Below are 23,040 nucleotides of genomic sequence, written 5' to 3' on the forward strand. Positions count from 1 at the left end.
CCAACAAAGTCTTTTCGAGGAAAGAAAAAAAAGCATTGCAGTTCTTGTAAAGCTGCACAGATTCTGCTTTTGCGCTTTTTTAAGTATATATATATATATTTATTTTATTTTATTTCATTTCTGTAACGGATGAGTGCACCAACTCTGCTTTGCCACTGAGGAATTTTAGGGAAAACTGGCAAAGGACTACAACAGAATTTCTCTTTGAAGATCCCTTTGAAAGGTACTGATAATAAGCCTAAATCCCTAGTACTTCTGGCTGCTTTGTCGCCCTGTCACGAGACAGACTGATTTTATCTTTACTTACAGTCTACACACAAAGGTATCACACTCACTGATTGCGTCACAGTTCAACAAGCCTTCCTGACACCACAAAATGAAGCACACCCTGTTCCAACACAAAGAAGCACTCGCGCAGAACAAAAGAAGATTTCCTTGTTGACATTCCCCAAAAAATGTATGCTGTACTCTTTTACAGTTATTTACAAAAGCTGTGTTTGCACGTGAGTTCTAATGCCTTGTGTGGCGATTTGTTCTTTCAGTCTCCACCAATCTACCAGCGCATCAGGCTGCTTCATATTCTGTTACAATGACTCACAGGGAGTTCCCAGCACAGAGAGGAGTGTTCGGGATTTCTCTTCATCTGACATTGTTTATGTTTATACCTACCTGACAACAGAAAATAATTGCATTTGGTATTCTGGGAAGGCGACTTAGAGAAAGGAAAACTGTCAGGTTTTTTTCTTTTTTTTTTTTACATGTGTGATATTAGGGGAAACCTATAGAAGCAAGATGTCTCTACTTGAAAAGATCTTATCAAGCCTAAAAATCCTGTTTTGACACCAGCAGGTTAATCCAACAGATTAGTGGAAGTGGCCTGATTTCACAGGTTTTGACTTCCCATAATGACATTATACTAAAAAATATTTTGACAAGACGTGTCAGGTTAGATTGTCATCAACATTCTGGAATTTGCTTGCAAAATGAATAACCATCAGCATTTGTTCGAAGGAAAAAAACATGTTTCAAATGCTGCAAAAATGATTTTCAACTGAAATAAAATCTTTATTAACATTCTAAACATGCTGTCTGTGAACTCTTGTGTGGTAAATCTGAGATAACACTGATTGAGTTTTTCATCTGCGGCAACAGCAATGACACAAAATCCCCTCATAGACTTGATCTAATTTCGCAACGTTCTGATATCCTGTTTTATCGGTTTGTCTTTGAAAACCTCATTTTAAGAAGCAAAGCTGAGCTGTGACAAAAGCTTTTGGGAATCAAGCAATGGACAAAGATAAAGGTGCAGGAGACACATCATTATAGAAACCAGGTTTGTGAGCAAAAGAACATAAGGGAGTGGATTTCCAAGAGTAAATATAGAGTTCAGAAGAAAGGCAGAAGAAACTCAGAGGGACGGGTCTGTGGGACGCGATGACTCACGATTTCTCTGCTTTGCTTGGATGCCTTGCATCTGGAGCTCATTTACTACATCTCCATGGCAACCAGTGGTTGGGAACTGTAAACAAAGTAAGACTGGAAAGAGGAGTGGGAATCGGGCTTTCACGGTTTCTCCACAATGTTGCCAAAGGCTCCAGAAGCTCTTGTCAGCGTACTGGCTGTGCACGTGCTGAGGTCAAAAACGGCATGTGATGAAACACTGAGCCAAATGTAAAAGAAAAACTCTATGATCACAGTCTAAAACTCCAAAACTCCTTAAAATTGAAACGTTTCAACCCAAAACAAGAGTTTCCAACAACAAAACCATCTTAATTGTGTTGGACAAAATGTTGTAACTCTTACTTTTTTTCATGAACCAAAGCTATAAAAAACTAAAAATCTAGGCATCAACCCCTTAACAACAGTTGTTAACATTAAAAACATAGCAAAGAGGTTGGAACCTGGTGTTAATCAAGCCTTTCCATGACTTTGACATACTCCAGCTGGCCATTTCAACTTCAGCCTGCAAAAAATGCTGGCAGAAGAACACCTCTGCTATGGCAACTACATGTCCTCATTTCTCTATGTTGTTAAAGAGATTTTTTTTTAAAATTGCATCCTTGTTAATTTAAACAAACTGACATGGCAGTTCTTGTTCCGCTTCTCCACCACTTTAAGACAATTAAAAAGAAAACGCATCAGTTTCCAGCAATGTTTTAATGCTGAGTGTGCTAAATTTAATGAGAACATTTCTTGGGGGAAAAAAAGAAGGAAAAAAAACATGTATAAGCAGATTTATCATGATGGCTAACGCGCCATAGATACAGAGATGGAAAATAGCATCTCTACAGCTCATAAAACAGTTTTACTCAATTGGAAATATCCAAATACCATCTCCAGCATTCCATACAGAAACCTATTGTTGGTCCATATTAGCCTAGATAAACTATCGATCTCAACAAGACTTAACAGAGAAAGAGTTCAGTCGTTCTGCTCCCCCATAGCTAACCTCATGGTCTTTCAGGAATCAGCCTACCCCTGTTGGTTTGTCCAGGGGCCACACTTGCCTGTTTGAGCCCAGGGTTGGACGGTGGCAGGATTGGTTTTTGACAGCATATCAAAGACAAGGGGTTCCAAAAAAATGGTGATAAAATACATGTTAGTCACATATTTTTATACATGTACAAGACAGTGCATTAAATAACACACACTAAGGGGGAGAGGTCAATTATGTCTTGTGTGCATTGGCTTCTTTGGCCCAATGGCCGACACCCCCTTATGAGACTGTGGTGACTGGTGCTAAGGACTCCCAGGCAATGATGGGCTCTCCAATGAAACCCTTGGCCTTTGAGGCCCAATCTCTGGGGCTTCTACGTATACCATGTTTTTCAGTGGTTCCCTCTGGTCATGTCTCTGGATGGCTGGTATTCAGACAAGCAGATGTCCTCAGACGTCTTTCTCAATGGAGGGGTCTAGAGGGACCCAGGCTACAAACACTGCGCTCTGTGTTGCATGCATATTGTATGTATGTCTTTACGTGTATGCTAGTATGCAAATATATACGGCCATGTTAGCTGGCTTGTATGTATAGTGTACACAGGTGTGTGGCTAAATACGTGTGTGTGCATGCAGTAATTTTGTATATTTGCCATCTGGTCCAGAACTTTAAAATAAAAAGGGGTTTATGCAAATATATACATATATGCAAACATATACTGTTTGTGCAAGGAATACAAAGCATTACCCCAGCTTCAATAATCAAATCTGCTCAACGTAAGACGTTCTCAGCTTCCGTCTGTCTGCTCAGCTGCTGGACGGGACAAATAAGAGCAATACAAAAATAAATAAATTAATAAAGGAATAACGTGGGGGGAAAAAATCTCTCCTGAAATGAATTTTGCTGCTGTGAAGTGGAAAACATTAGCCCTGCCACACACAAAATGAGGTTTCGCTTTGTGGTGCTGCTGTCCCTGGGGTAAAAACGTCTTATGCAGGCTACGTTTTCTCTAAACTCCGGTTCATAGCTGTGGCAATTTAATCGATCTATTAAAGCTCCAAGCTAGTGCTGAATTTTAAAACACACTGTTTAACTACGAGTCTCTCAGGTTGACTTAGAATAGAACAGATGTCAAATTGAAACAAAAGGCAGCCTCATGATTCATGATAGCGTTTGTTACCTTTAATTTCCTTGCACTTCTGTATATCATCAGCTGTAACTTGAAGCAGACGTAGAAATATTAATTGGAGCAAACATGTCACAACTTGCTTTACCGCTTTCATTTGTTCTTTATTGGAAAAACGTTTTTTTCCCTTCGTCTGGGGCATTAAAGCCAGATCATGAAGTTCATGAATTTTAACTCTAACTTGTCATTACAAGTCAGCCACTGATGTGAATGGATTTTCCCATCCTTTGAGTTTACTTCAAAGTAAAAGCATCCCCGTTATATGTCATAATAACTGCACATTACAAAACATTTAAAGCAAAGCATTATCCTAAAAAAAATCGTGAGAATGAGATTGAATTCCTTTCTGTGTGTAGAGTCTACTATGTAAAAGGCTTGACCAAAACGGCAAGGGCAATGCGAGTGCTTCCTAAGAATCACAAGAGAGCTGAAAGGGTTTCACTACTGCTTCAGCTGCAGCACTTGACTAAGGCTGCAAGATACTCACAGCCGCCTGCCTATGACTGGATAGTCATCAAAGCCAATTCTGAAGAATCACGTGATCAGAAACTACCAGAGAAATTCTACAGAACGCTGCAAGCAGCCTTGATACTTTCAATATTCCTTTGCAGAAGGTGAGGCTGATTTCATGCCCTTGGGGATGTTCCTGTTCAATATTTGCAAAGTGTTTTAAACATTGTAGCTCCATGTGGAATGAAAAAAAGCTATTTATTCGTATTAAATCGTGGTTATGTGAAACAAAAAAAACGTGGTGTGGTTTTGCAGCAAGCATGCCCTTACAAGCATGCATGAATGCTTTGCTGAAATCGCCAAAACACTGGAAACCAAGAAAAAGAAGAGATTTCCAGACGTGCATAATCATTTCTGAGGAAACAGTTTCCAGCCTTTATTTGGAAAATCTCAAATCAAAGAATTTCCTAATCTAAATTTCAACATTCACCACCATTTAAAGAGAATTATCTGTGTTTTATTTTGTTTGTGTCATAAGAATTTTAAAAGTATCAGCATGCAGACATTTCATATCTCTGAACGACTTGGCAAAGACTAAAATGTGGAGTACAATGAGAAGTTATTTCCTGTAATCCTATTACATTAAGATTTTATTGATTGCTTCTGCTGTTGAATGTAGGTAAATTCTGAGTCTTTTTTTACACAAATGGGCTTAATAACAATGCTTCTTACATTACGGAATTTTGAATTTCTGTTTTTGCTCTTGAATTAAAGATGATCGTCCCCCCCCTTTGGATATATCATGTCTCTTTATTTTCTTCTTTTTTTTATCTCGTCTCTTTTTTCCTTTAAAATATCCAAAATAAAATATGGTCCCATCATATCAAACGGTCATTTTTTGTGGTCTCAATATGAATTTTGATGACCTTAAAGCTGTCAGATGATGTTTGTTGTGAAAATGTACCGCTCTTAATGCTGACATCACACTTTTTGACACACAGCTTTGTGGGGGAAAAATATGAGTCTAGTTCCAAGAAATGTAGGAATAATACTAAACACTTTCATTTACCCATACAAAAAATAAAGAAAACCAGGAAGTGTTTAAAACAGGGACATGCAAATTGTTTCTGTCTGGAAAAGGGGAAAAAAACGGTAAAACACAGCAGGAAAAACCTGATGTCAGTAAGTGAACACGTGAGATCTTTTCCCCCTAAACATGTATTGACGCAGTATTCCGGTTAGCTAACTGCACAACGACCTGATTCTGCTAACTTGTACAATGCAAAAACGTGGACAGCATATTTGCCTTTTTATGCCTTAAACCTCTAATATTGACTTATGTTTTGGGTCAAAGTGTGTTTTTTTGGTGTTACCTTCTGAGAATCTAAACCCCTCACTGGTTCAAAAATTTAAGGCTGTTACGCCACACTTCTAGCTAAACTTCTGTGTCCTTTAAAAATGTGACACATCTGGTCTGTTTTGTCTGGGGCAGCTTCCCTATTGCAGATAAAGTACAACTGAAACTACCCTTTCATGCTGGAATCAGCTGATCCATTCATTCAAATATCTACTTTTGGAAAATAATGCCCTTAAATTTTGAATAGGTGTACCTCCCTCTCAATCCGCAATAAATAAAAAGCAGATTCTGGACTTTCTAATTATTTATATTCATTCATCTTCAAATCCGTTTATTCCCTTTTGGGGGTCACGGGGCTGCCGTAGCCTATCCCGGCCACTTTATATTGATAAACTAAATATCTTGTGAGTAGTGGCAGGACTAGGCCATAAGTGGCTGCTGAGTGTACGTCCAAGTGTATTTCAGAGGAAACTTATCAACAAAGGGGAAATTTTTAGAGCTATTGATGAATAATAAGAAACAATTACATAATTGTGTTGAGCAGTAGAGTTGCCCGGAGCTGTGGTTTCCCGTCTGGTTTAAAGATGGTGGCAAGTGAATTGAAATTTAAGGGGAAATTGTGAACTCAGAAACACTGAGCCTGTGGTCTGACCTCTGTGGTAAAATGTCTTAAATGAATGATTTAAACCCGACTTATGGAAGCCATGTTTCTTTTTTTTTTCTTTTGAAACAAGCTTGTTGTTGATGAAAGAAAGCACACGAAACAATAGCATGTCATTTTGTACAAAACAATAATGTTTTATTATAAATTAAGGAAATGCTCACACAGATATAAATAAGTGCAAAGTTGTATCAGTCTGCTTGCTTCGTCAAACTTCTCAGATAACTTCAAGCTCACACAGCCAGGTTGTTGGCTGGCAAGAATCCATCTTTATGAAAGACAGCACAACAGATTCAAAATTTCATAATGTAAACATGTTAAAGGAGAGCAAAGTACTACTCTCTTTATATATATGAAAAAGACATAAACCAAGTGTGATACATTCATTTGTGGCCATCCTGCCTGTGCCACAAAAATACTACCACATTTTAGGAGGTCTTTTATTTTTGACTTATTGGCATAACGCTTTCTCCATGTGGATTCAGTCATGTTGATCTTTCAACATACTGGTGTCTTGTTCTGACAATTTTGGCATAATCCCTTTCTTCTGTAGCAGCCCGTGAAGCCACATCTTCTCTCCGTAAAACTTTCAGCCATCGTTTCAAACAGTCTCGGTTGGCTGTGAGCCTCCCGGCTTCACAGCACTTGAACTAGCAGCGTCGTTGTCTTGGAGACAGCTGACTGACTGACTGTGAGTCTGGCTTGGGTTTATGGGGAGTTGTGGGTGATCACCAAGGCAGAGGACAGAAACCACCACGTCTCAGCGCTGCTTTTGAGCTGTTTCTGTCAGAGCGGCTCATATCTTCAGACAGAGTTTGGTTCTGTCTTGTCTACTGCATTGTCACTCCCCTGACACGATGCCAGTCCTCGCGCCTCTTTGCTGGCTTTGTTTGTTTCAGTTAACCCCCTTCATGGCGTCAGTCCAGCAGCTTAGATGGAAGCATCATACTCCTGCAGGAAATCTCTAATAGTCTGAGGAAGTTCATCTTTTTTAGAAGAAATGTCTGAATGACTATTGACTGTTCTCCTGCAGAGGTGCTGCAAGGTAGACAAGTTACAGCTATAAGGCCGTCTGAGATCCAAGGGGATCTTCTCCCCTGCATTGTGAATGTAGTAGATCACACATCCCCCACTGACGCGGGGCATGTAGAACTCAATCAGTTTGAGGATACAGTCAAAGCGAGGAACAGCCAGAGTGTTGTTTGTGTCCGACTGCAGGTAAAAAGCATTTGAGTCACACTTGATGCGCACACTCTTGGGCCCAACCACCGTCTTGACGCTGAGGGTGAACAGGTGTCTGTTATCAGAGCTGTCCCGGATGAGGAAGGTGCCAGTTCTTTCCTTTTCCAGCAAAGCGTTGGCCTCCTTGCCGGAGATGGTGCTCCAGTAAAACCCACAGTCTAAAAGCTTTTTGTACGTCGCAATGACCATCTGGTACTGCGCCCTGGAGGAGAAGGTCTTGAAGTGGTACACCCGTGATTTGGTGTCCAGGAATTTGTTGCTCATGGTGGAGTTGCACTTGCTTTGAGTTACCATGGCGCTGTCCCCACTTTCTAGGCACCCCAGTTTTCACAGGGGGGATTGCTAGACAGACTGGAGATGAACGGATAGTGTGGAAACAGGAATGAAGAGGAGTTCACTTGAGATAAAACACCTGGAGAAAAGAAAAAAAAACAGCAAAAAGTTAGTTTAAAATCTTAATAAAGCATTACTGAAAATAATCAAAATATATCATCATAAAAGAAATAACCAAACTTTTGTTTGGTATGAGTACTTTTTTATACATTTAGGGAGGAAAACCTGTTTTTTGTTTGTTTTTTTAAACCTTAGTTCCAGTCACTCTTATTGCGCAATTTCCTTGCCATGACCGGCTTATTTAAACAGTTTAAGTCCACTAGTCAAACAGCTGAGACATGAATTACACATATTTGGATTAATTCTTAAACTTACAATAAAGTAAAAAAAAAAGAGGCTGGTACATACCTTTAGTGAAACTCCAAAATTTGTGATTTTAATCTGAAATAATCCAACGGATTAAATGATGAAAAATAGATAGATAGATCTTTCCGCCTCTTTCTCTGACACAGTTGAGAAGAGCTTCTGCTCTGTGTCACATTCTGCCTCTTATAGAGGCAGAGAGGAGAGGAGAGGAGAGGCCCCGCCCACCTTTTCTTCCAGTAAGCGCGCAGATTGACAGGAAGGTTCTTCTTTTAGGATTGCAGCGAGAAGTGCCCTCCCTCCCTCTCTCCACCCCGCCTCGGTTCCCCTTAAACAAAGCCGACTGAATTCCAAGCAACACCTATTTCACTTTAACAACCTTTTCCTTCAAGAAAGGTGGCTTGAAGATCTAGTTTGGTCATATTTTCACATTGTGAACTTGTTCTTTTCGTTTTGTTTTACGTTTTGTCTGTTAAAGTGTTGATTTCGGTGTGTCAGGGGACGACTTGTGTAATCAGTTTCTGAGAAATTCCGTGTAACTGGCTCATGTTGTGCGTCATGCAGTTACCACAAGTACTCGATAGAGGGCGCAAGATTGAGGGGAAACAGAGTTTGTGTTTATTTTCTCTCTGTTGCCAGGGTTTTCTTTCTGTCTTAACTAGATCTCTTGGGCAGATTTAAAAGTTTGAATTGGACTTGAATTATTAAAAGTCAAATCCAGGTTTATTCTGGTTTATCTACTTAAAAAAAACACACATATTTGTCATGTAAATAATAATGACAAGCCTGTTTGGTATTGGCAGAACTAAGAAATAATACAACAACACACAGTGACATACTGTTCATGTGACTTCCCAGCAAAAGCTTTATTAGAAGAAAAATGGCAGCTGTTTAAATAGAAACACTTTCAAAATGAGTTTTTATTTTTGGATGACCAAAGTGTGATTAATCACATCACTTTGTGACTGACTGAAGCATTTTATTTTTGTTAATGACAAAAAAAAAATTATCTTCTTTTATTTATCGTGTAGTCATCTTCCTGTCAGTGACTATGTTTCAGATTGTCTAAGAGGAAGAAGTTTTCACATGACGCTTATCTTAGTTAGCAAAAGCATGACTGATCAGAACAGAGTATTCACATACTTCCCTCACTCATGAGCACTGCCAGCCTCAGGTGATGACTGTACCAACAAATAGCTCAGATGTCTCTCTAGTTTTGGGAAGATTCATTCCCAGAAAAATTATACAGTTTAGCTTATTGTTTAAAAACCTGAAGAAAGATTAGCAATTGTTCAGCATCAAACATGAAGTAGGATTCCCACAAAAGGACTGACGCAGATTAGGTTAAAAAAAAACAGCTGCATCCACAGAGGTGAGTCAGGTGCTACAAACCACCGGCTGGTTTGGGGAAAGGGGGAAACAAGCTTTTAACAACTAAGCTGTTTCCAGAAAATCTGTTCTGTCATCACTGTGAGGCATCATTTTAGCATCCAGAATCCCCCAGTGAGCCATGATAGCAGTCAATGAAGGAAAAAGAACTAAGATCAGCTCCCTCACGCGAGCTACGATATAGCTCAGTCACAGAAACCACTACGATCACTATTACAGAATGATGACTGTGCTAGAAGTGAATCCTTCCAAGAAAACTCTACTTTTCACTAATTATCCATACAAAAGCAATGAGTACAGCGAAGAGGAATTGACCCTGTGAGAAAAATAGACCAGGTGACCCTAACTGTCAGTGCAGAGCTCCACTTTTGCCAGTGTGCAGTACAGGAGGACAGTTTTTTTTCATGTTTGTTTTCAAGCACTACTAAACCTTTTTGGCCTCTTTTTCCTTCAGGTAGTTACATATATGAGTTGCATGCTGTCAATAAAGGTGGAGTGGATGGGACAATTCCTCACAGGATGGCTTAGAAATGGAAAAAAACCTCTGTTCGGGTTTCGCACAATCATTTAGAAATTTGCTCAAGCGCACCGTTCCTGTATACCGACTGGAGATAAGGACACAAAAACATAGCTCTCAACATAAACAGATAGTAAAAAGCAAACATGTATTTATTTTTATGGGAATCAAACATCCAAACATGCGGATATTTGTTGAGTTCATTAGTAGAAAGGCACGAATGTTCTATTCTACAAAAAGTAAAAGAACTCCTGACCTACCTGACCTAATTGTGTATGTGGAGAAATATGTTTAATCTTTGGCGGATGGAAGTTTTAACATTGGTATTTATTAATGCTTTCAGGTTTAAACCAACTTTCCCTGATTGAGATCTGAACTGAGATGTGGGAAAGTTCCTACTCCAATGAGTGCTTTAATTCCTGTTAGCCTTGTATTTCTGTCCCATCTCACAGGTGTTCCTGTCTCTACCTGCAGTTTTGCTTGTTTTAACTCCAGACCATGTCTGCTTCAGTTTCATTTGCAGTTGACTTACTGTAAAGCTTCCTTGTTGATCGGGTAAGACAACTTTTGTGGGAGCTTCCTTGTATTATTTTATCTCGCTTTCTCTTTTAATGTTGTCAAACTCCATGTTCTTCTTAATTTGACAACTTTTTATTGTGACACATTTATCAGGAAAAATGAGTTTCACGCCAGTCGGAAATATGGGTGTATTTTTATTTCTGAAGAACTGCAAACGTTTCTTTAGTAGTGTTTCTGAGATATTTTTCTCTGTAAGAGGAAGCACTTTTATTGAGCTGAAAAACAAAAAGAAACTGTCAAAAAATAACAGGATGAAGGGGAATCTAAATCTGGCTTCCCAAGGGAATATCAGATCTCAGAATTATAGCATTTTCATCTTAATGTCCATTAAAAAAACATAGATTGAATGAAAATTCAACAATAAGCTTATTCAGACCTTTCCATTTCCATTTGCATACTTTTGCAAAAAATGTTATCAGCAAAAAAGAAAAAAATGTTCCTCCCTTCAGCTCTACAGTGCAGAGTCATAATGATATCAGAGTTCCAAAGAAAAAAAATACATCCTTTTTATGACAGACACACAGAAAGTCAGAGCATAAAAGCTTTACTTAAAAAAAAAACGTTTTTATTTTAATTTGTACTTAGAAGTTAGCAGACTTAACACTGTAACTCCACCACAAAGCCACACAGGTTTTACATAATGTCCTAGAAAAAGAGTTGCAGGTCAGTACTGTCAGTAACCGTGACAAAACGTGGCCTCAGTGACAGGAAATGACAACAAAGTCAGTACGTCAGTTAACAGTCTGTTTATTAAGGGTGTCACAATTATGCGGGAAGCTGTTAAAAACTGAATAGACCCCTGAAGAATACATTTTCCCATCATGGTTGACACAGAAGTTATCGTTTCAATATTTGGTACACATGCAGTTTCATCTCTGAGGACATTAACGGCCACACCTTTAATTGTAAAACAAACACGTGGAACTCCCTGCTTCTGTTTTCTTAAAGCGATCCAGTTCTCTGTCTTTCTATACTGTCCAAAAATCACAGTCTTGATCTCAATTAGTTTCTTGAACCCAACTAACAGGATCATCTACCAAAAAAATGAACCTAACAGCTTTTTGCTCATCTGAGCTTCAGCTCACCTTTTACAGTCAACCCCCCCTCCCCCCTCCACACTCCAAGCCATCCTTCAGACCTTAAGGTTCCACGCAACACGTGCAGCATTTTTAATTCCTTGCTGCATAGCATATGGCGTCCATTTATGGCTACCGCAGCTGTCTTCTGGGAAGAGATAAAAGCAGAACCGAGCGCAAATTAACTTTTACTACTCACACTTAGACAGCCATCTGCTTATACATGACAGGCACCTTCACTCAAGTCGGGATGCTCGACCTTGTAAATCGATATATCGTTTTTTAAACTTTTTGTTTGACTCTGCGGCTTCAAAGGGAGGGGGACTGGTTTTAAATCTTCAGAGAAAAGGAGACGGGTTCTTCATTTGTATCTGTTGGTTTTGGTGTTGATAGCTTTTTTCTGCTTTAATTTGGAAAAAATATAACTTATGTACATTTTAAGGTATTAAAAAAAAGGATAAGGAAGCCAGACACCCAACTCGAGATATACTGCTCTGTTTCTCCAAAGAAGCACGGAGAATACACACACACACACACACACACACAAAAAATCATTTTTATACTGTCCCACGCAAACCAGCATTCAGGAAACAGGCACCTTGGGTGTGTGTCATCCAGCCAGTTTGACGCACTACATTTAGGAAGAAGATACAAAGAAGAAAATGTAACAAGACGCTTTTAGGTCACAGGTGTCATCATTTTCTGCTGTAAGTCACACAGTAGTTGAAGTTGTTACTCAGCAAATTACACAACACTCACCAGTTTTGTATTAAGAGTACACAATGTTTCTCAGCTGATCTTCAGTTTCACTCTTTGTTTTCAGGAAATTAATAAGAAGGCTACAGCAAAATTGTGTTTCATGAAATTCGATCATTGTAGCTTTATTAAAAAATAAGTTAAGAATAAGTGCCTGAGACACGGGGAGTCAATCTTGCCGGTCACTATGTTCCTAAAAAGGGTGAAACCTAGTTGAATGCGGTGTGATTTTAATGTTGGGACACTGAAAAATGTTAAGAAATGCTGACAATTTGAAGAGAAAACTGAAGTCAGTATATGTGCCTTTAGTTAGTTTAGCCAGCCACAAAAGGAATTTGTTGTACCTCTCCAGGCTTTTTAAGTGTGAACTGGCAGTCCCAGACCAGATGATGCTGGCATATTCCAAACTAGGACGAATGTTGGCGTAATATGCAGTTTTAAGAGCTTTTTGGTCCATTTTCTTTCTCTCTTTAGACTCATCTCATCTTAATTGTAAATAACATTCTGGAGAGGTGTATGGCCAGATGATGAGGTGATATTCATTTTATTATGGAAAGAACTTTGAGATGCTTTGTAGCAGGAAACAGGCTATATAAATAAAGTGTAATTTGAATAGTTCGGTACAACTTGGCATCATTTGCGTAATGACACATTTGGAAGATTTGACAATTTTCTTTAAGTCATTGATAAACATTGAGAATAGTTAAGGTGCAAGCGCATCACCTTGGGGTACTCCGGATGTTACCTTTACCCATTTGGAGGTTTAAAGGTTAAAAGCAAAAAAAGTTGGAAAAACCTTTGCAAATAAAAGACATACCGGTATATATACATTTCTGAGCTGACAAAAACAAAGTTGACTTCTGCTCATCCGGGACCGGGTCGCAGGGGCAGTACTCTAAGCAAAGATGCCCTGACTTCCCTTGCCCCGGTCACTTCCTCCAGCTCCTCTGGCGGGACCCCAAGGCGTTCCCAGGCCCTGGGTCTTCCCAGTTGAGAAGATTGTGATTTTCAGGGATTTTCTAGTAAATGATTAAAAAGAGTACAAAGTACAAAGAAATTGACACGTAGCTTTTTTTTTTAAATAATGAAACATTATAGCTAAGACTCAATACAAACAGGTGGGATGCAAAGATGGAGGGTGCAGCTGCTGAAATTAAAGATGAGTTCCAAAGAGGGATTTTGCATGAGCTGATTTCAAGAATTCGGTTGAAAACAAGTTAGTTTAGCTGTTTGCAAAATGCAAAATACTTGATTATTTTTTTTCTAACTGTTGTAACAGCTGAGTGGTGTTCTGAAGGGTGTATTTACATCTAAGATTTAAGCCTGGAGCTCTGTAATTTCTTAATAAGAAGGTGAGGTAATACCAACAGGCCTACTTCTCCCGCAAACATCCTGTCTTCCCTCTCATCCAGAGTCCAGATCCTGAGCCGGAGCTAAAATTGAGATTACATCAAAGCAGATAACATGGCCGATGTAGCGCTGCTTGCCCCTCTTTCCTTGTTTGCTTCTGCCGCCACTGGCCGTTTATCAGTATCATATGCTTGGAGACAAAGGGAGCCAATGACATAATCGGAATATTCAAAATAAACCTTGATTCCCACAAATCCCAGAAATAGCAGGGCTGAAGTCATCAGATGGTAATATATCTGTCACTGCTTTAAAAGCAGCTTGACATCTGTTTACAGACAACACCTTCTTATAATACAATCAAATGAGGAGGAGTAACACCAAAACAAGTAATTAACTGAAGTCCATGCAAAGGGAATGACATTCGGGTTATCTATTTGCATTGACACATTCAAATGTCCAAACGCACTTCCTCTATAACACACTGATAGTAATTTGAGCCTGTGCTATGCCAGTAAGCCGGACATTTTCAGATAAATTTAGTGTAGTGGTCACACTTATATCAGTTTTGTGGCTGCTCTTTAGTAAAGGATGTGTGTTCTGGCTTAAGTGTGCCGACAGAGGAGAGGGGCATACAGGTGGATTAGACCGGATTTACTAGAAGGAAATCCTGTAACTCAAGAATCACGTCAAAACCCTATTTCCACTCTTTGATAAGTTAGCTTCCATTCATGCCTTGCATTGTCTAAAAAGCCTGACTAAGGGGAACCATGCAGCCTTGTGAGTTTGATTCCAGACTTCCACCTCATCCATTTCTTCTTTTTCCTGAGTCTTGACTTTTGAAAAAAGGGTTCATAGTATATCAGTCAGCAAGAGGAAAACTTTGATCCTGGCTCTCTGCTTCCTCAATGACATTATTCTGTGTTTATGAATGACCTCATAATTACCTTGCAGAAATGTTCTCTGTTACTCAAAACAATAAAGGCATGTAATACAGCCTGGTGCAGGCGTGCTGAGCATGTTAGCTTTTCATTTTGGCTTCCTTCCTTCAGGGGTCACCTCAGTGAATCACCCCACAATCCACACATGTGATCTAACCTTAGCTTTTCGGCGGATGCCATTCCCTAACAAACCGTTTACATTTACCCAGACTTTAGACTGGCACAGGAGTTTGCAACCTGTAACAATAAAAGAGCCATTTGGTCCAGTTGCTTAAAGACCACAACCTAACTTTTATATGTTTCTGTGGTCATTAAGCATTTATGATTAAATTATATCCTATAAATGATTATAATAATTGAATTATAACTGTTTTATATTTCTATTATATTATTTTTAACAGCAGCACATACAATTTCCTTTCAAAATAAAAGACATCCTGTGTAAAATAAGATCTCACTGCAGTGAATTTGCGATTGCACTTTAAGAACTTTGTCATTAACATTTTTCTTCCAAACCAGAGGGCCACAATGGAGAGATAAAAGAGCCACATGTGGCTCCGGAGCCTCAGGTTGCAGACCTCTGGATTAGCACATGGAAACACTGGAAAATGTCCCTGTGTGGTTATGGTCACTCCAGCATCGGTAGACCCAGCCGGTCTCAAATCCAAGGACCAACCATCACCAACCAAGATTAGTTTCCAAGATCAGAAGAAATTGATTAGGTCCAGAGGGGTACGGCTAAGTGGTGAGAATTATGCTAAACTTTTGTTTTGTAAATCCTGACCTGTCAGTGTTTGTTCTCTCTTTTCAATTTGCGGCAGTTATTTTATTCCAGATTTTGTTTCAATTGTTGTCGATCCATTTCTCCATCCGTGCTTCTTCAATAACTCCTACACTGAGGTTTGTGGCCTCTGAAAACACCAACTCTGTGTCTTTCTTATGCTGAACAGATGTAGGAGGTTGTCTGCAGGGCTTCTGCACCATATTTGTTAAAAACCATGTATTTGCTCTGCACTGAGCATCAATTTCAGCGCTAAAAAGGATTTCTGGATTCAGGAACAGCACACCCTCCCCCACGCTAAGGCATTTCCTTTGGTCCCCTACTTGAGGGGCACTCCCTCTAGACAGGAAACTCTTGGAACAGCTTTAAACCATGGACTCCTTTTCTCTTGTTTTCATGATCTTAACTTAAATATCTTGGAAATGAGGTACACTCTGTCCCAGACCTCCTCCCTGCACACAAAGAACGTTCCTGTTCCACAAACTATTCCTGTCTATCCAGATTCGGTCACTTTCATCAAACATTTTTCTGCAACACTTCGTGCTTGGAACTATCGTCTTGCACAACAATCACACAAAGAGGACAGTGTGCTATTACACTGAACAAAGAAGCAAAAATCCCAACACACAACATGCTTATTTTCACAACCCAAACAAAAAAAAGGATTTCCCAGAATAAAAGCTACCCACATTTCAACAAATGTGCACAACACACACTCCCGTTTTCCCTTTGGGACAAACAATCTTTTGTCTTGTTCACCGTAACTGTGTTGTCCTGTATCAGCAAAAAATGCAAGGAAAAAGACTTTTGTTTCCAGAAAATTGAATCTTTGAGACACAGACTGTGAGCACCAGCTGAGTCCTAATTATTTGAATTCAATTCCCTGTACTAGTTCCAGTCAGGAGCAAATATTTAGAACTAGACTTAGGGCCGCCTCATTGCTTTGTTGTTATCTTGGAGTTCCAGTAACTGGGGTTCTTTCAGTAACTTCACAAATGGTTTATAACAGTCATAAAGGTGGTTTATTTGAGCTTAGGTAACTGTAACAAAGGAGATAAGACCCACTCAACTTTGCATTTCCTTATTGCTTTTTATGTAACAGACAAGGTCCATAGCTTTGTAAATATTGCGCAATTTTGGGGACCATTTTCAAATTAAATTGAAGTAACTAAAATAAACATGAAATCTTTTTTATTTTACTTTTTCAAATTTTTTGCACAAAGCAGCTTTAAACATCTTTTAATGTTTATTTTTTTATAAGGAGAATCACATATTTGCTTATCTCCCGACAGCTGATTGGTTTGCAGAGAACAATTCTTGCAAAACATGCGTGGAGATTGTGCATCACGCAGAGATATAGGACAGAGCATGGTGGTGGTGGGAGGAGGAGAAGGAGGCGCATGAGCTTTGTTGTTGATTCTTTAAATTTCTTTTCTCCGAAATCGTGCCCCAAGGAGAAACACACTCTTCCTCAGCAGAAGGGGGAAATTCCTGACATGATCCAAGCTGGATTTTTTGTTTTCAGTAAAGAAACAATACACACATATGCCTAAAATGGTAGAGCATGCAGGATCTGAAAACATTTGGGATTATGAGCTGCAGAAATCTTTGCACGAAAGTTTATATTTTCATAGCTGAGAAATTTGGAAAAGCTTGCTTCACGTAACAGCAGTAAAATACAAACTTAAAAGCATGCAAATCTAAAAACCAAGAAGCGTGTTAAAAGCAAATGCGTGCAGCCATGAAGAGTTTGACATGAAAATGTTTTGAGTTATTTATTTATTTATCACTGTGATTGTTTGCGCACACGTACAGTTTTAGCGGGTTCGAGCACGTGCAAGAGAAGGCTCTTTTTACGCCGGCTGAGGTCAGGCCTGGACACCACGGGGTGCACCCTTCTGCCATTGTGGTGAGCTGAGAGTCAGGGGTGGGGGGAGGAGGATTCCAGTGCTTCTGGGAAATGGTCTGGGTCTAATTGGAGCTTGACTGGTCTCACATGTCTCCACTTACTGGAGTAGACAGGATCGCCTGGCCTATGAGAGCCGCAGCAAACGAAGCCCCCCCACCTCTTCTCAACATCAACCACAGAGAGGGGAACTGAGCAAGCAGGCCTGACATGAAGCCACAGCTGACTTTACTTGCATGTTTCAATGCAGAACATTTGAACTGAGCCATCCAATCCTGCATCTGTAAAATAATCTGCGACTTTAACATGTGCCCTTTGGGGACAGTTTGTTCCGTGGTTCTTCTGTCAGTACAAAATGTGCACTTTCATTGTTCAGCTTTGAACTTTTTTCTGGGTCATGATGGATGAAACTTCCTCTGCAGCGTATCACATTCCCATTTGCACCAACAAACCTTTTTTTATATATATAAAAAAAAGACAAACTGTGTTTTTACACGTTCTCTTTCAAGCATGAGCTGGGCAGAGCCGTGCAGGAACGTGAAAACAAAGACTTCCCAGCTTCTGCTGCTTCACAGCTGCCACCCGTTCACACAGTTTTTTTCCTATCCTCTTGTGGCAACATACCTCTCATTTCCCATCAGTCATGCTTTCCTCCTTACAGACTCTGCAATTCTCGCATACATTATTTTCATCTACTTTTACTGTGAAATAATTTGCTCAAATGCATGTATGCAAATGTGATTACAAGCATCTTTCCCATGCGTGCTACTTTTACAACGCCCCTGAGTTCATTTAGAAACCAAGCACACAATTGAGAAAGTGTAGTTTGCAAATGCATTTGGAAAAAAATTCTCACAAGTTGTGCATGTTTTTTGGAGGCATTTTTAGCCGAATTGGCATTAAGACCAATTTTCACTTGATAAAGAAACGAGGGCAGAGTGTAATCTTTGATGCATCGTAAAAAGCCTTTGAGTGTCTTCCCTGGTTTTTCCATTCAGCAAAACATGTTTCAACTTGAATAAACTCAGACATTTAAGACAGCTGTTGAATATGATATGTTATTAGAACAGGATGTGAAAATCTCTTTTCTAGAGAACAAGGTGTACCATGTGCCATGAAGCGTGTCAAACTCAACATGTAAAAAGCAAATACGTGGTTCAGGGAAGGGTTAACCCCCCCCTCTGTCCTCAATGGGTTCCTCCTTGTGCATTTACTGACAAATGTTCAAGTTCAGCAGGATTTGAAGACATTTCTTTGGAAACTGTACTCATTCTTCCAGGCAGAATTGTTAAAGTGCCCATGCAGCAGGACCCTCATCCCTCTCCAGTAATGATTTACTGAGTTCAAAAGCAGACTCTGCAGGGTCACTTTAGGAATTTCACTCTTATCGCTCGGAGCCACTCTTGTTATGTCCTAATGCCATAGCTTAAGGATGATATATAAACCTTTTCCTGCAAGATCCTAGCAGTGGAAAAGTTTTGATCTTGATTGCATTTTTGTTATTTTCCTTCAAATGTGCAGCAATAAACATCACCATAATCAAACTAGTAAGAATTATCTTTAATAATTCCTTTAAGAACTGTTTTTTATACATTTAGCCCCTCAGCTCTCTCAGAAAACTTTTAAAAGCTGGTTACGTGTCAGACTGAGTACATAAATAAGATGAAATGTTTTTTAGCAATATGGACATAGAACACAAAATCTCTATCGTTGGTTTTATTGTGTTTTCCATCTACTTATCACAAGTGAAAACATCCTATTTAGGCAACAAAAGAGAGCAAAAGGGTGCACAAACATTGCCGTTTTATGCCTTATAACATGTGCACAGTGTCATAGCTATGCTCTGTCATTTCCTGCATGTCTGTTCAATTGAGAAAGTCATTTCTATTGATTGCTTTTCCAGGCACCATTGAATATGATACATATTCACTTGTAAATAATGACCTTTCCCCTGCTGCTCCAACATTTGTGCTGTAAATACTTCAAAGTGAAGCCTGTTCAATAGGAATGCTCAGACAAAAGTTGATTTATTTAAAAAAAAGGGGTCATTTTAATACAAGGTACAGCTAATATGATGATCATTCAAAAAAAGAACAGAAAGACCAAAGGCAGAATTCTGTGATGTAAATTATACTAATGGAAATACGCAAGATTTTAGGGGATTCACCTAAAAGAAAATAGTGATAAGGTAGAAAAAAAATGAAAAACAAATGATGTTAAATGACCCTGCGACAGACTGGCGATCTGTCCAGGGAGTCCCCTGCCTTCGCCCACAAGTGGCCGGGATAGGCTCCGGCAGCCCCATGACCCCGAAAGGGAATAAACGGGATGGAAAATGAATGAATGAATGTTAAATGCAAGACATTCCTTTTTCTATTAACGTTGGTGCAAAAGCTTGAGTGCATACTGCCACCTGCTGAAGGACCTACGTGACTGCATCAATATTAGAGCACCAACACTTACAAATAATTAGTTGAAACAATTGACATTATTTAAAAAAATATACCAATAAATAGCAAAAACATAGATAATATGAAAAACTGATATCAGATTTAAAAAAATAGTTCAACAAAAAATTACATTCAAACACTTAGTTTAAAAAAAATTAGTCCAAAATATGATTAACAATAATAATACTGAATAGCGTTCAAAAGATAGACTTTTTTTAAGGTGTGTGAGACCCTCTAACATTACATCATGGATGTTGAATTTACAATTGTCCACCAACATAAAAGTAAGTAAGTAAGTTCCAGTTACAGTTAGATTCAATTTTAAATTGGTTATGAAGATTATTAGGTGCAATGCTTTATACTCAAATTACATATTTTGTTTTATTTTTTCCTGTCACTTATGTTAATCAACATCTGACAGAAAAAAACTGGAAGACTACAGAAACAGAGAGTAGGATAATAATTAGGAACCAGTGGATAAAACAAGATGATTCACTTTATTGTGAGTCCAACGGCTGGTCTCAGTAATCTTGCACCAGTCACTAAAAACCTGGAGGAAAACTAACATCCATGTGTCTGCAGTGCGATGATGCACAGCCCCATTCGCTGCTGATAACCAAGCTATGAACCCATTTAGCTCCTGCCTTAGGATACAAAACAACAAATCAAACAGAGCTGAACAATGGAGTATTTGAAATACTCAATAGTGTTTCTTACTCTGTAACTCATCTTTTTTTCCCCTGAAAGTTCATATTTAAATGACACAATGTTCCTCATCTCAATGAATGTTAACGAAGATGTTTTTTATCTCACATCCTTTCAAAGTAAATTTTATGCATTGATAAATATTGCATCAGATCACAGTCTTAACAGGAGAACAAACTGAAGCTTTAAACACTGTAATAACTACAACTGTATGCAGAGCTGTGGTAAACTGCAGAAGTTTGCACAACCGCTTCTGCAAGCAAAGAGTCTTATCAGTTATCACTATGTGAACACATATCTGTTTGTGTGGGAAAGAGACTAAGTGTCTGAGGCTAAAAAAACATAGAGACATGTAGGCTTTGAGATGTCCATCTCTACATTGGTAGTATTTTTAATGGTTGGTTTACGCTGGAGTTTCAGAGCTGTTGCATGTCCAGAACATTTTCACTAGGGTGGCAGAGGCGGGGCACAGAGCTATTGCAAGGTGGCCATTGCTTAGCAAATCACTTGGCAAACCTTATTTAATTTTAAAAAATAGCTTGAATATAATTGGTTGAAACATTTGGTTGCTTCCAACTAATTCACAGTTTAATCCATTGACACATATACATGCATCAAACCCCATTGGCTACTAAATTACCTTAATTTAAGCATCTACATTCAAATTCAGGCTTCCAGGGGGTTAAAATCTTTCAAAATAAAATTGTGTTTAAATTAAATAAAAAGTCTAAGCATATCTGTATTTTTTATTTTGGCTTGAAATTCTGTGTGTAATCTGAAAACAGGGGTGTGGAAATGTGGAAATCTGAGACATTACAAGTCTATAGCTCAGTGTTGATAACATAATGCATTATCATATTTATTTTGTTTGTTCCTAACAAAACTGTTTCTGTTTACCACATCTAAATAAGGGTGTTACATTCTCACCAGTGATGAGAGTAAACTTGTGTATTTGGAGCACAAAGTGTGAATTCAAAATAACTTCAACATAAGTTACACCTTTGTCTCACAATGCCTCTCTCTTCTAGTCATGGTACAGAATGTCACATTGTGTCTTCCAGAAAGTCTATGACCTGAAGGCTATTTGCAGTAAAGCTTCGTCATTCTTTTTGTCGAACATTTTTTTGTGATCACGTGTTGTATTTCACTCCTTGTTTTGGCGTCACACTTGAACCGTGTGTTCTTCCTGTCTGCACGAGCTGCTGTGTTTCCACATTCCGCCTTTGAAAATTATAATTAAAACAGTTTCATCTCAGGTTATTGTGTAAAATGTTTACTACTTTGTGATTTGTGAGAAATGTTTGTAACCCTTTGTGACTGACAGCTGTTTTTCCATCTTAGACTAAAGACAATTCTGTGTTTTCCCATTCATGTAAATCTAATCCCCTTCCCATTCATAATTCATATGGTTTCATATGTTATCAGTCAACCTGTTACAAAGGGTTTCACAAAGTGAACTAAGAGTATTTGTGAGAATGTTTGTCTATTTTTTTTTATGAGGTCAAATGCTGAAAAGTTTTAAAACCTTCATTTTTACCAAAGGTTTTCAATCGGATTGATGTGAAGAATCCACTCTAAACTGTTTCATCCGGGTCTTCATGGAACCTGCCTTTTTGTGCACTGGTGTACCGTCATCTGGAAACCATAAGGAGCTATTCCCAAAGTGTTCACAAAAAAAAATAGAGCAAAAACTGACAAACTCAGGCCCGTCTCTCAGATCATGACGTGTGGTTCTTCTTTCCAGAGAAAGTCTCGTGGCGGCATGCTTTACACACCACCGGATCATATATCTTGCATTGTTTTTCAGTGATACATAGTTCGGATGCAGCATCTTGGCAACAAAAGCATTCAGTTTTCTAGAAGCGTCTTCATGTCTCCTTGAGAAAATTTGAAGACTGCATGAAATTTGAAGGTGACTGCAGAAGACTGAGACCTGTGTGCAACAAAGTATTCACTCACCCCTGCTGTGTCAGCTTATGTTGCCTCCCATATTCCTGCAGTTGCTCCCAATTGCTTCAAGTTTTAATAGCATTGGGAGTCGAACTGGAGAGTATTTAGCTGCATGAACATTTCATGACTGCTAAAATTCACTGAACTCCTGGGAGGACCATGTTCTTCTCATGAATGCTGGTAGAAGAAACCAGTTTTACACACATGATTGGAACACTAATCTAACAATTTAGATGGGTAAGTAAATTCGTTTTGCAGTAGTAGTGCGGTGTAGGATTTTGAGGAAAACTCCACTTAGTAGATTCTCCTAAGGCAAATTGGTCCCATGGCACAGGAAATGAATACTGCTTCCAGGTGAATTCACCTGAAGGAGGCACATAATGAGAGGAAAAAAATAGTGTTAAGTCCATAATCCTTTGAGACCCCTAAAATTATTATACAACAATGATGAGCAAACTAAAAATAAGATCCAACAAGTTCCAACAAATGCAGCACTTAGGTCCAATAAGACCAACATGGGAACGAAAGACTGGTTAATTTACCCAGAGCTGCAGTAAACTGTTAATGATAACAAAAACTTTTGCGTAAATTATAGCAGAGGGCCTTATGGGAAA

General features: G+C 38.9%; 1 protein-coding gene across 1 annotated transcript; it reads right to left on the reverse strand.

Annotated features, from left to right (window-relative positions):
• Nucleotides 1–6,211: 6,211 nt before the first annotated feature.
• socs3 (suppressor of cytokine signaling 3) lies at nucleotides 6,212–8,151 on the reverse strand. Its single transcript, NM_001278866.1, has 2 exons — nucleotides 8,075–8,151; nucleotides 6,212–7,745 (listed from the first exon to the last, which is right to left on the reverse strand). Exon 2 carries the CDS (start codon nucleotides 7,625–7,627, stop codon nucleotides 7,022–7,024), a length of 606 nt encoding a protein of 201 aa, NP_001265795.1. The 5' UTR covers nucleotides 7,628–7,745; nucleotides 8,075–8,151; the 3' UTR covers nucleotides 6,212–7,021.
• Between the last annotated feature and the right edge of the window lie 14,889 nt (nucleotides 8,152–23,040).

The sequence above is a fragment of the Oryzias latipes genome, chromosome 8, assembly GCF_002234675.1.
Source record: "Oryzias latipes chromosome 8, ASM223467v1".
Classification (NCBI taxonomy): domain Eukaryota; kingdom Metazoa; phylum Chordata; class Actinopteri; order Beloniformes; family Adrianichthyidae; genus Oryzias; species Oryzias latipes.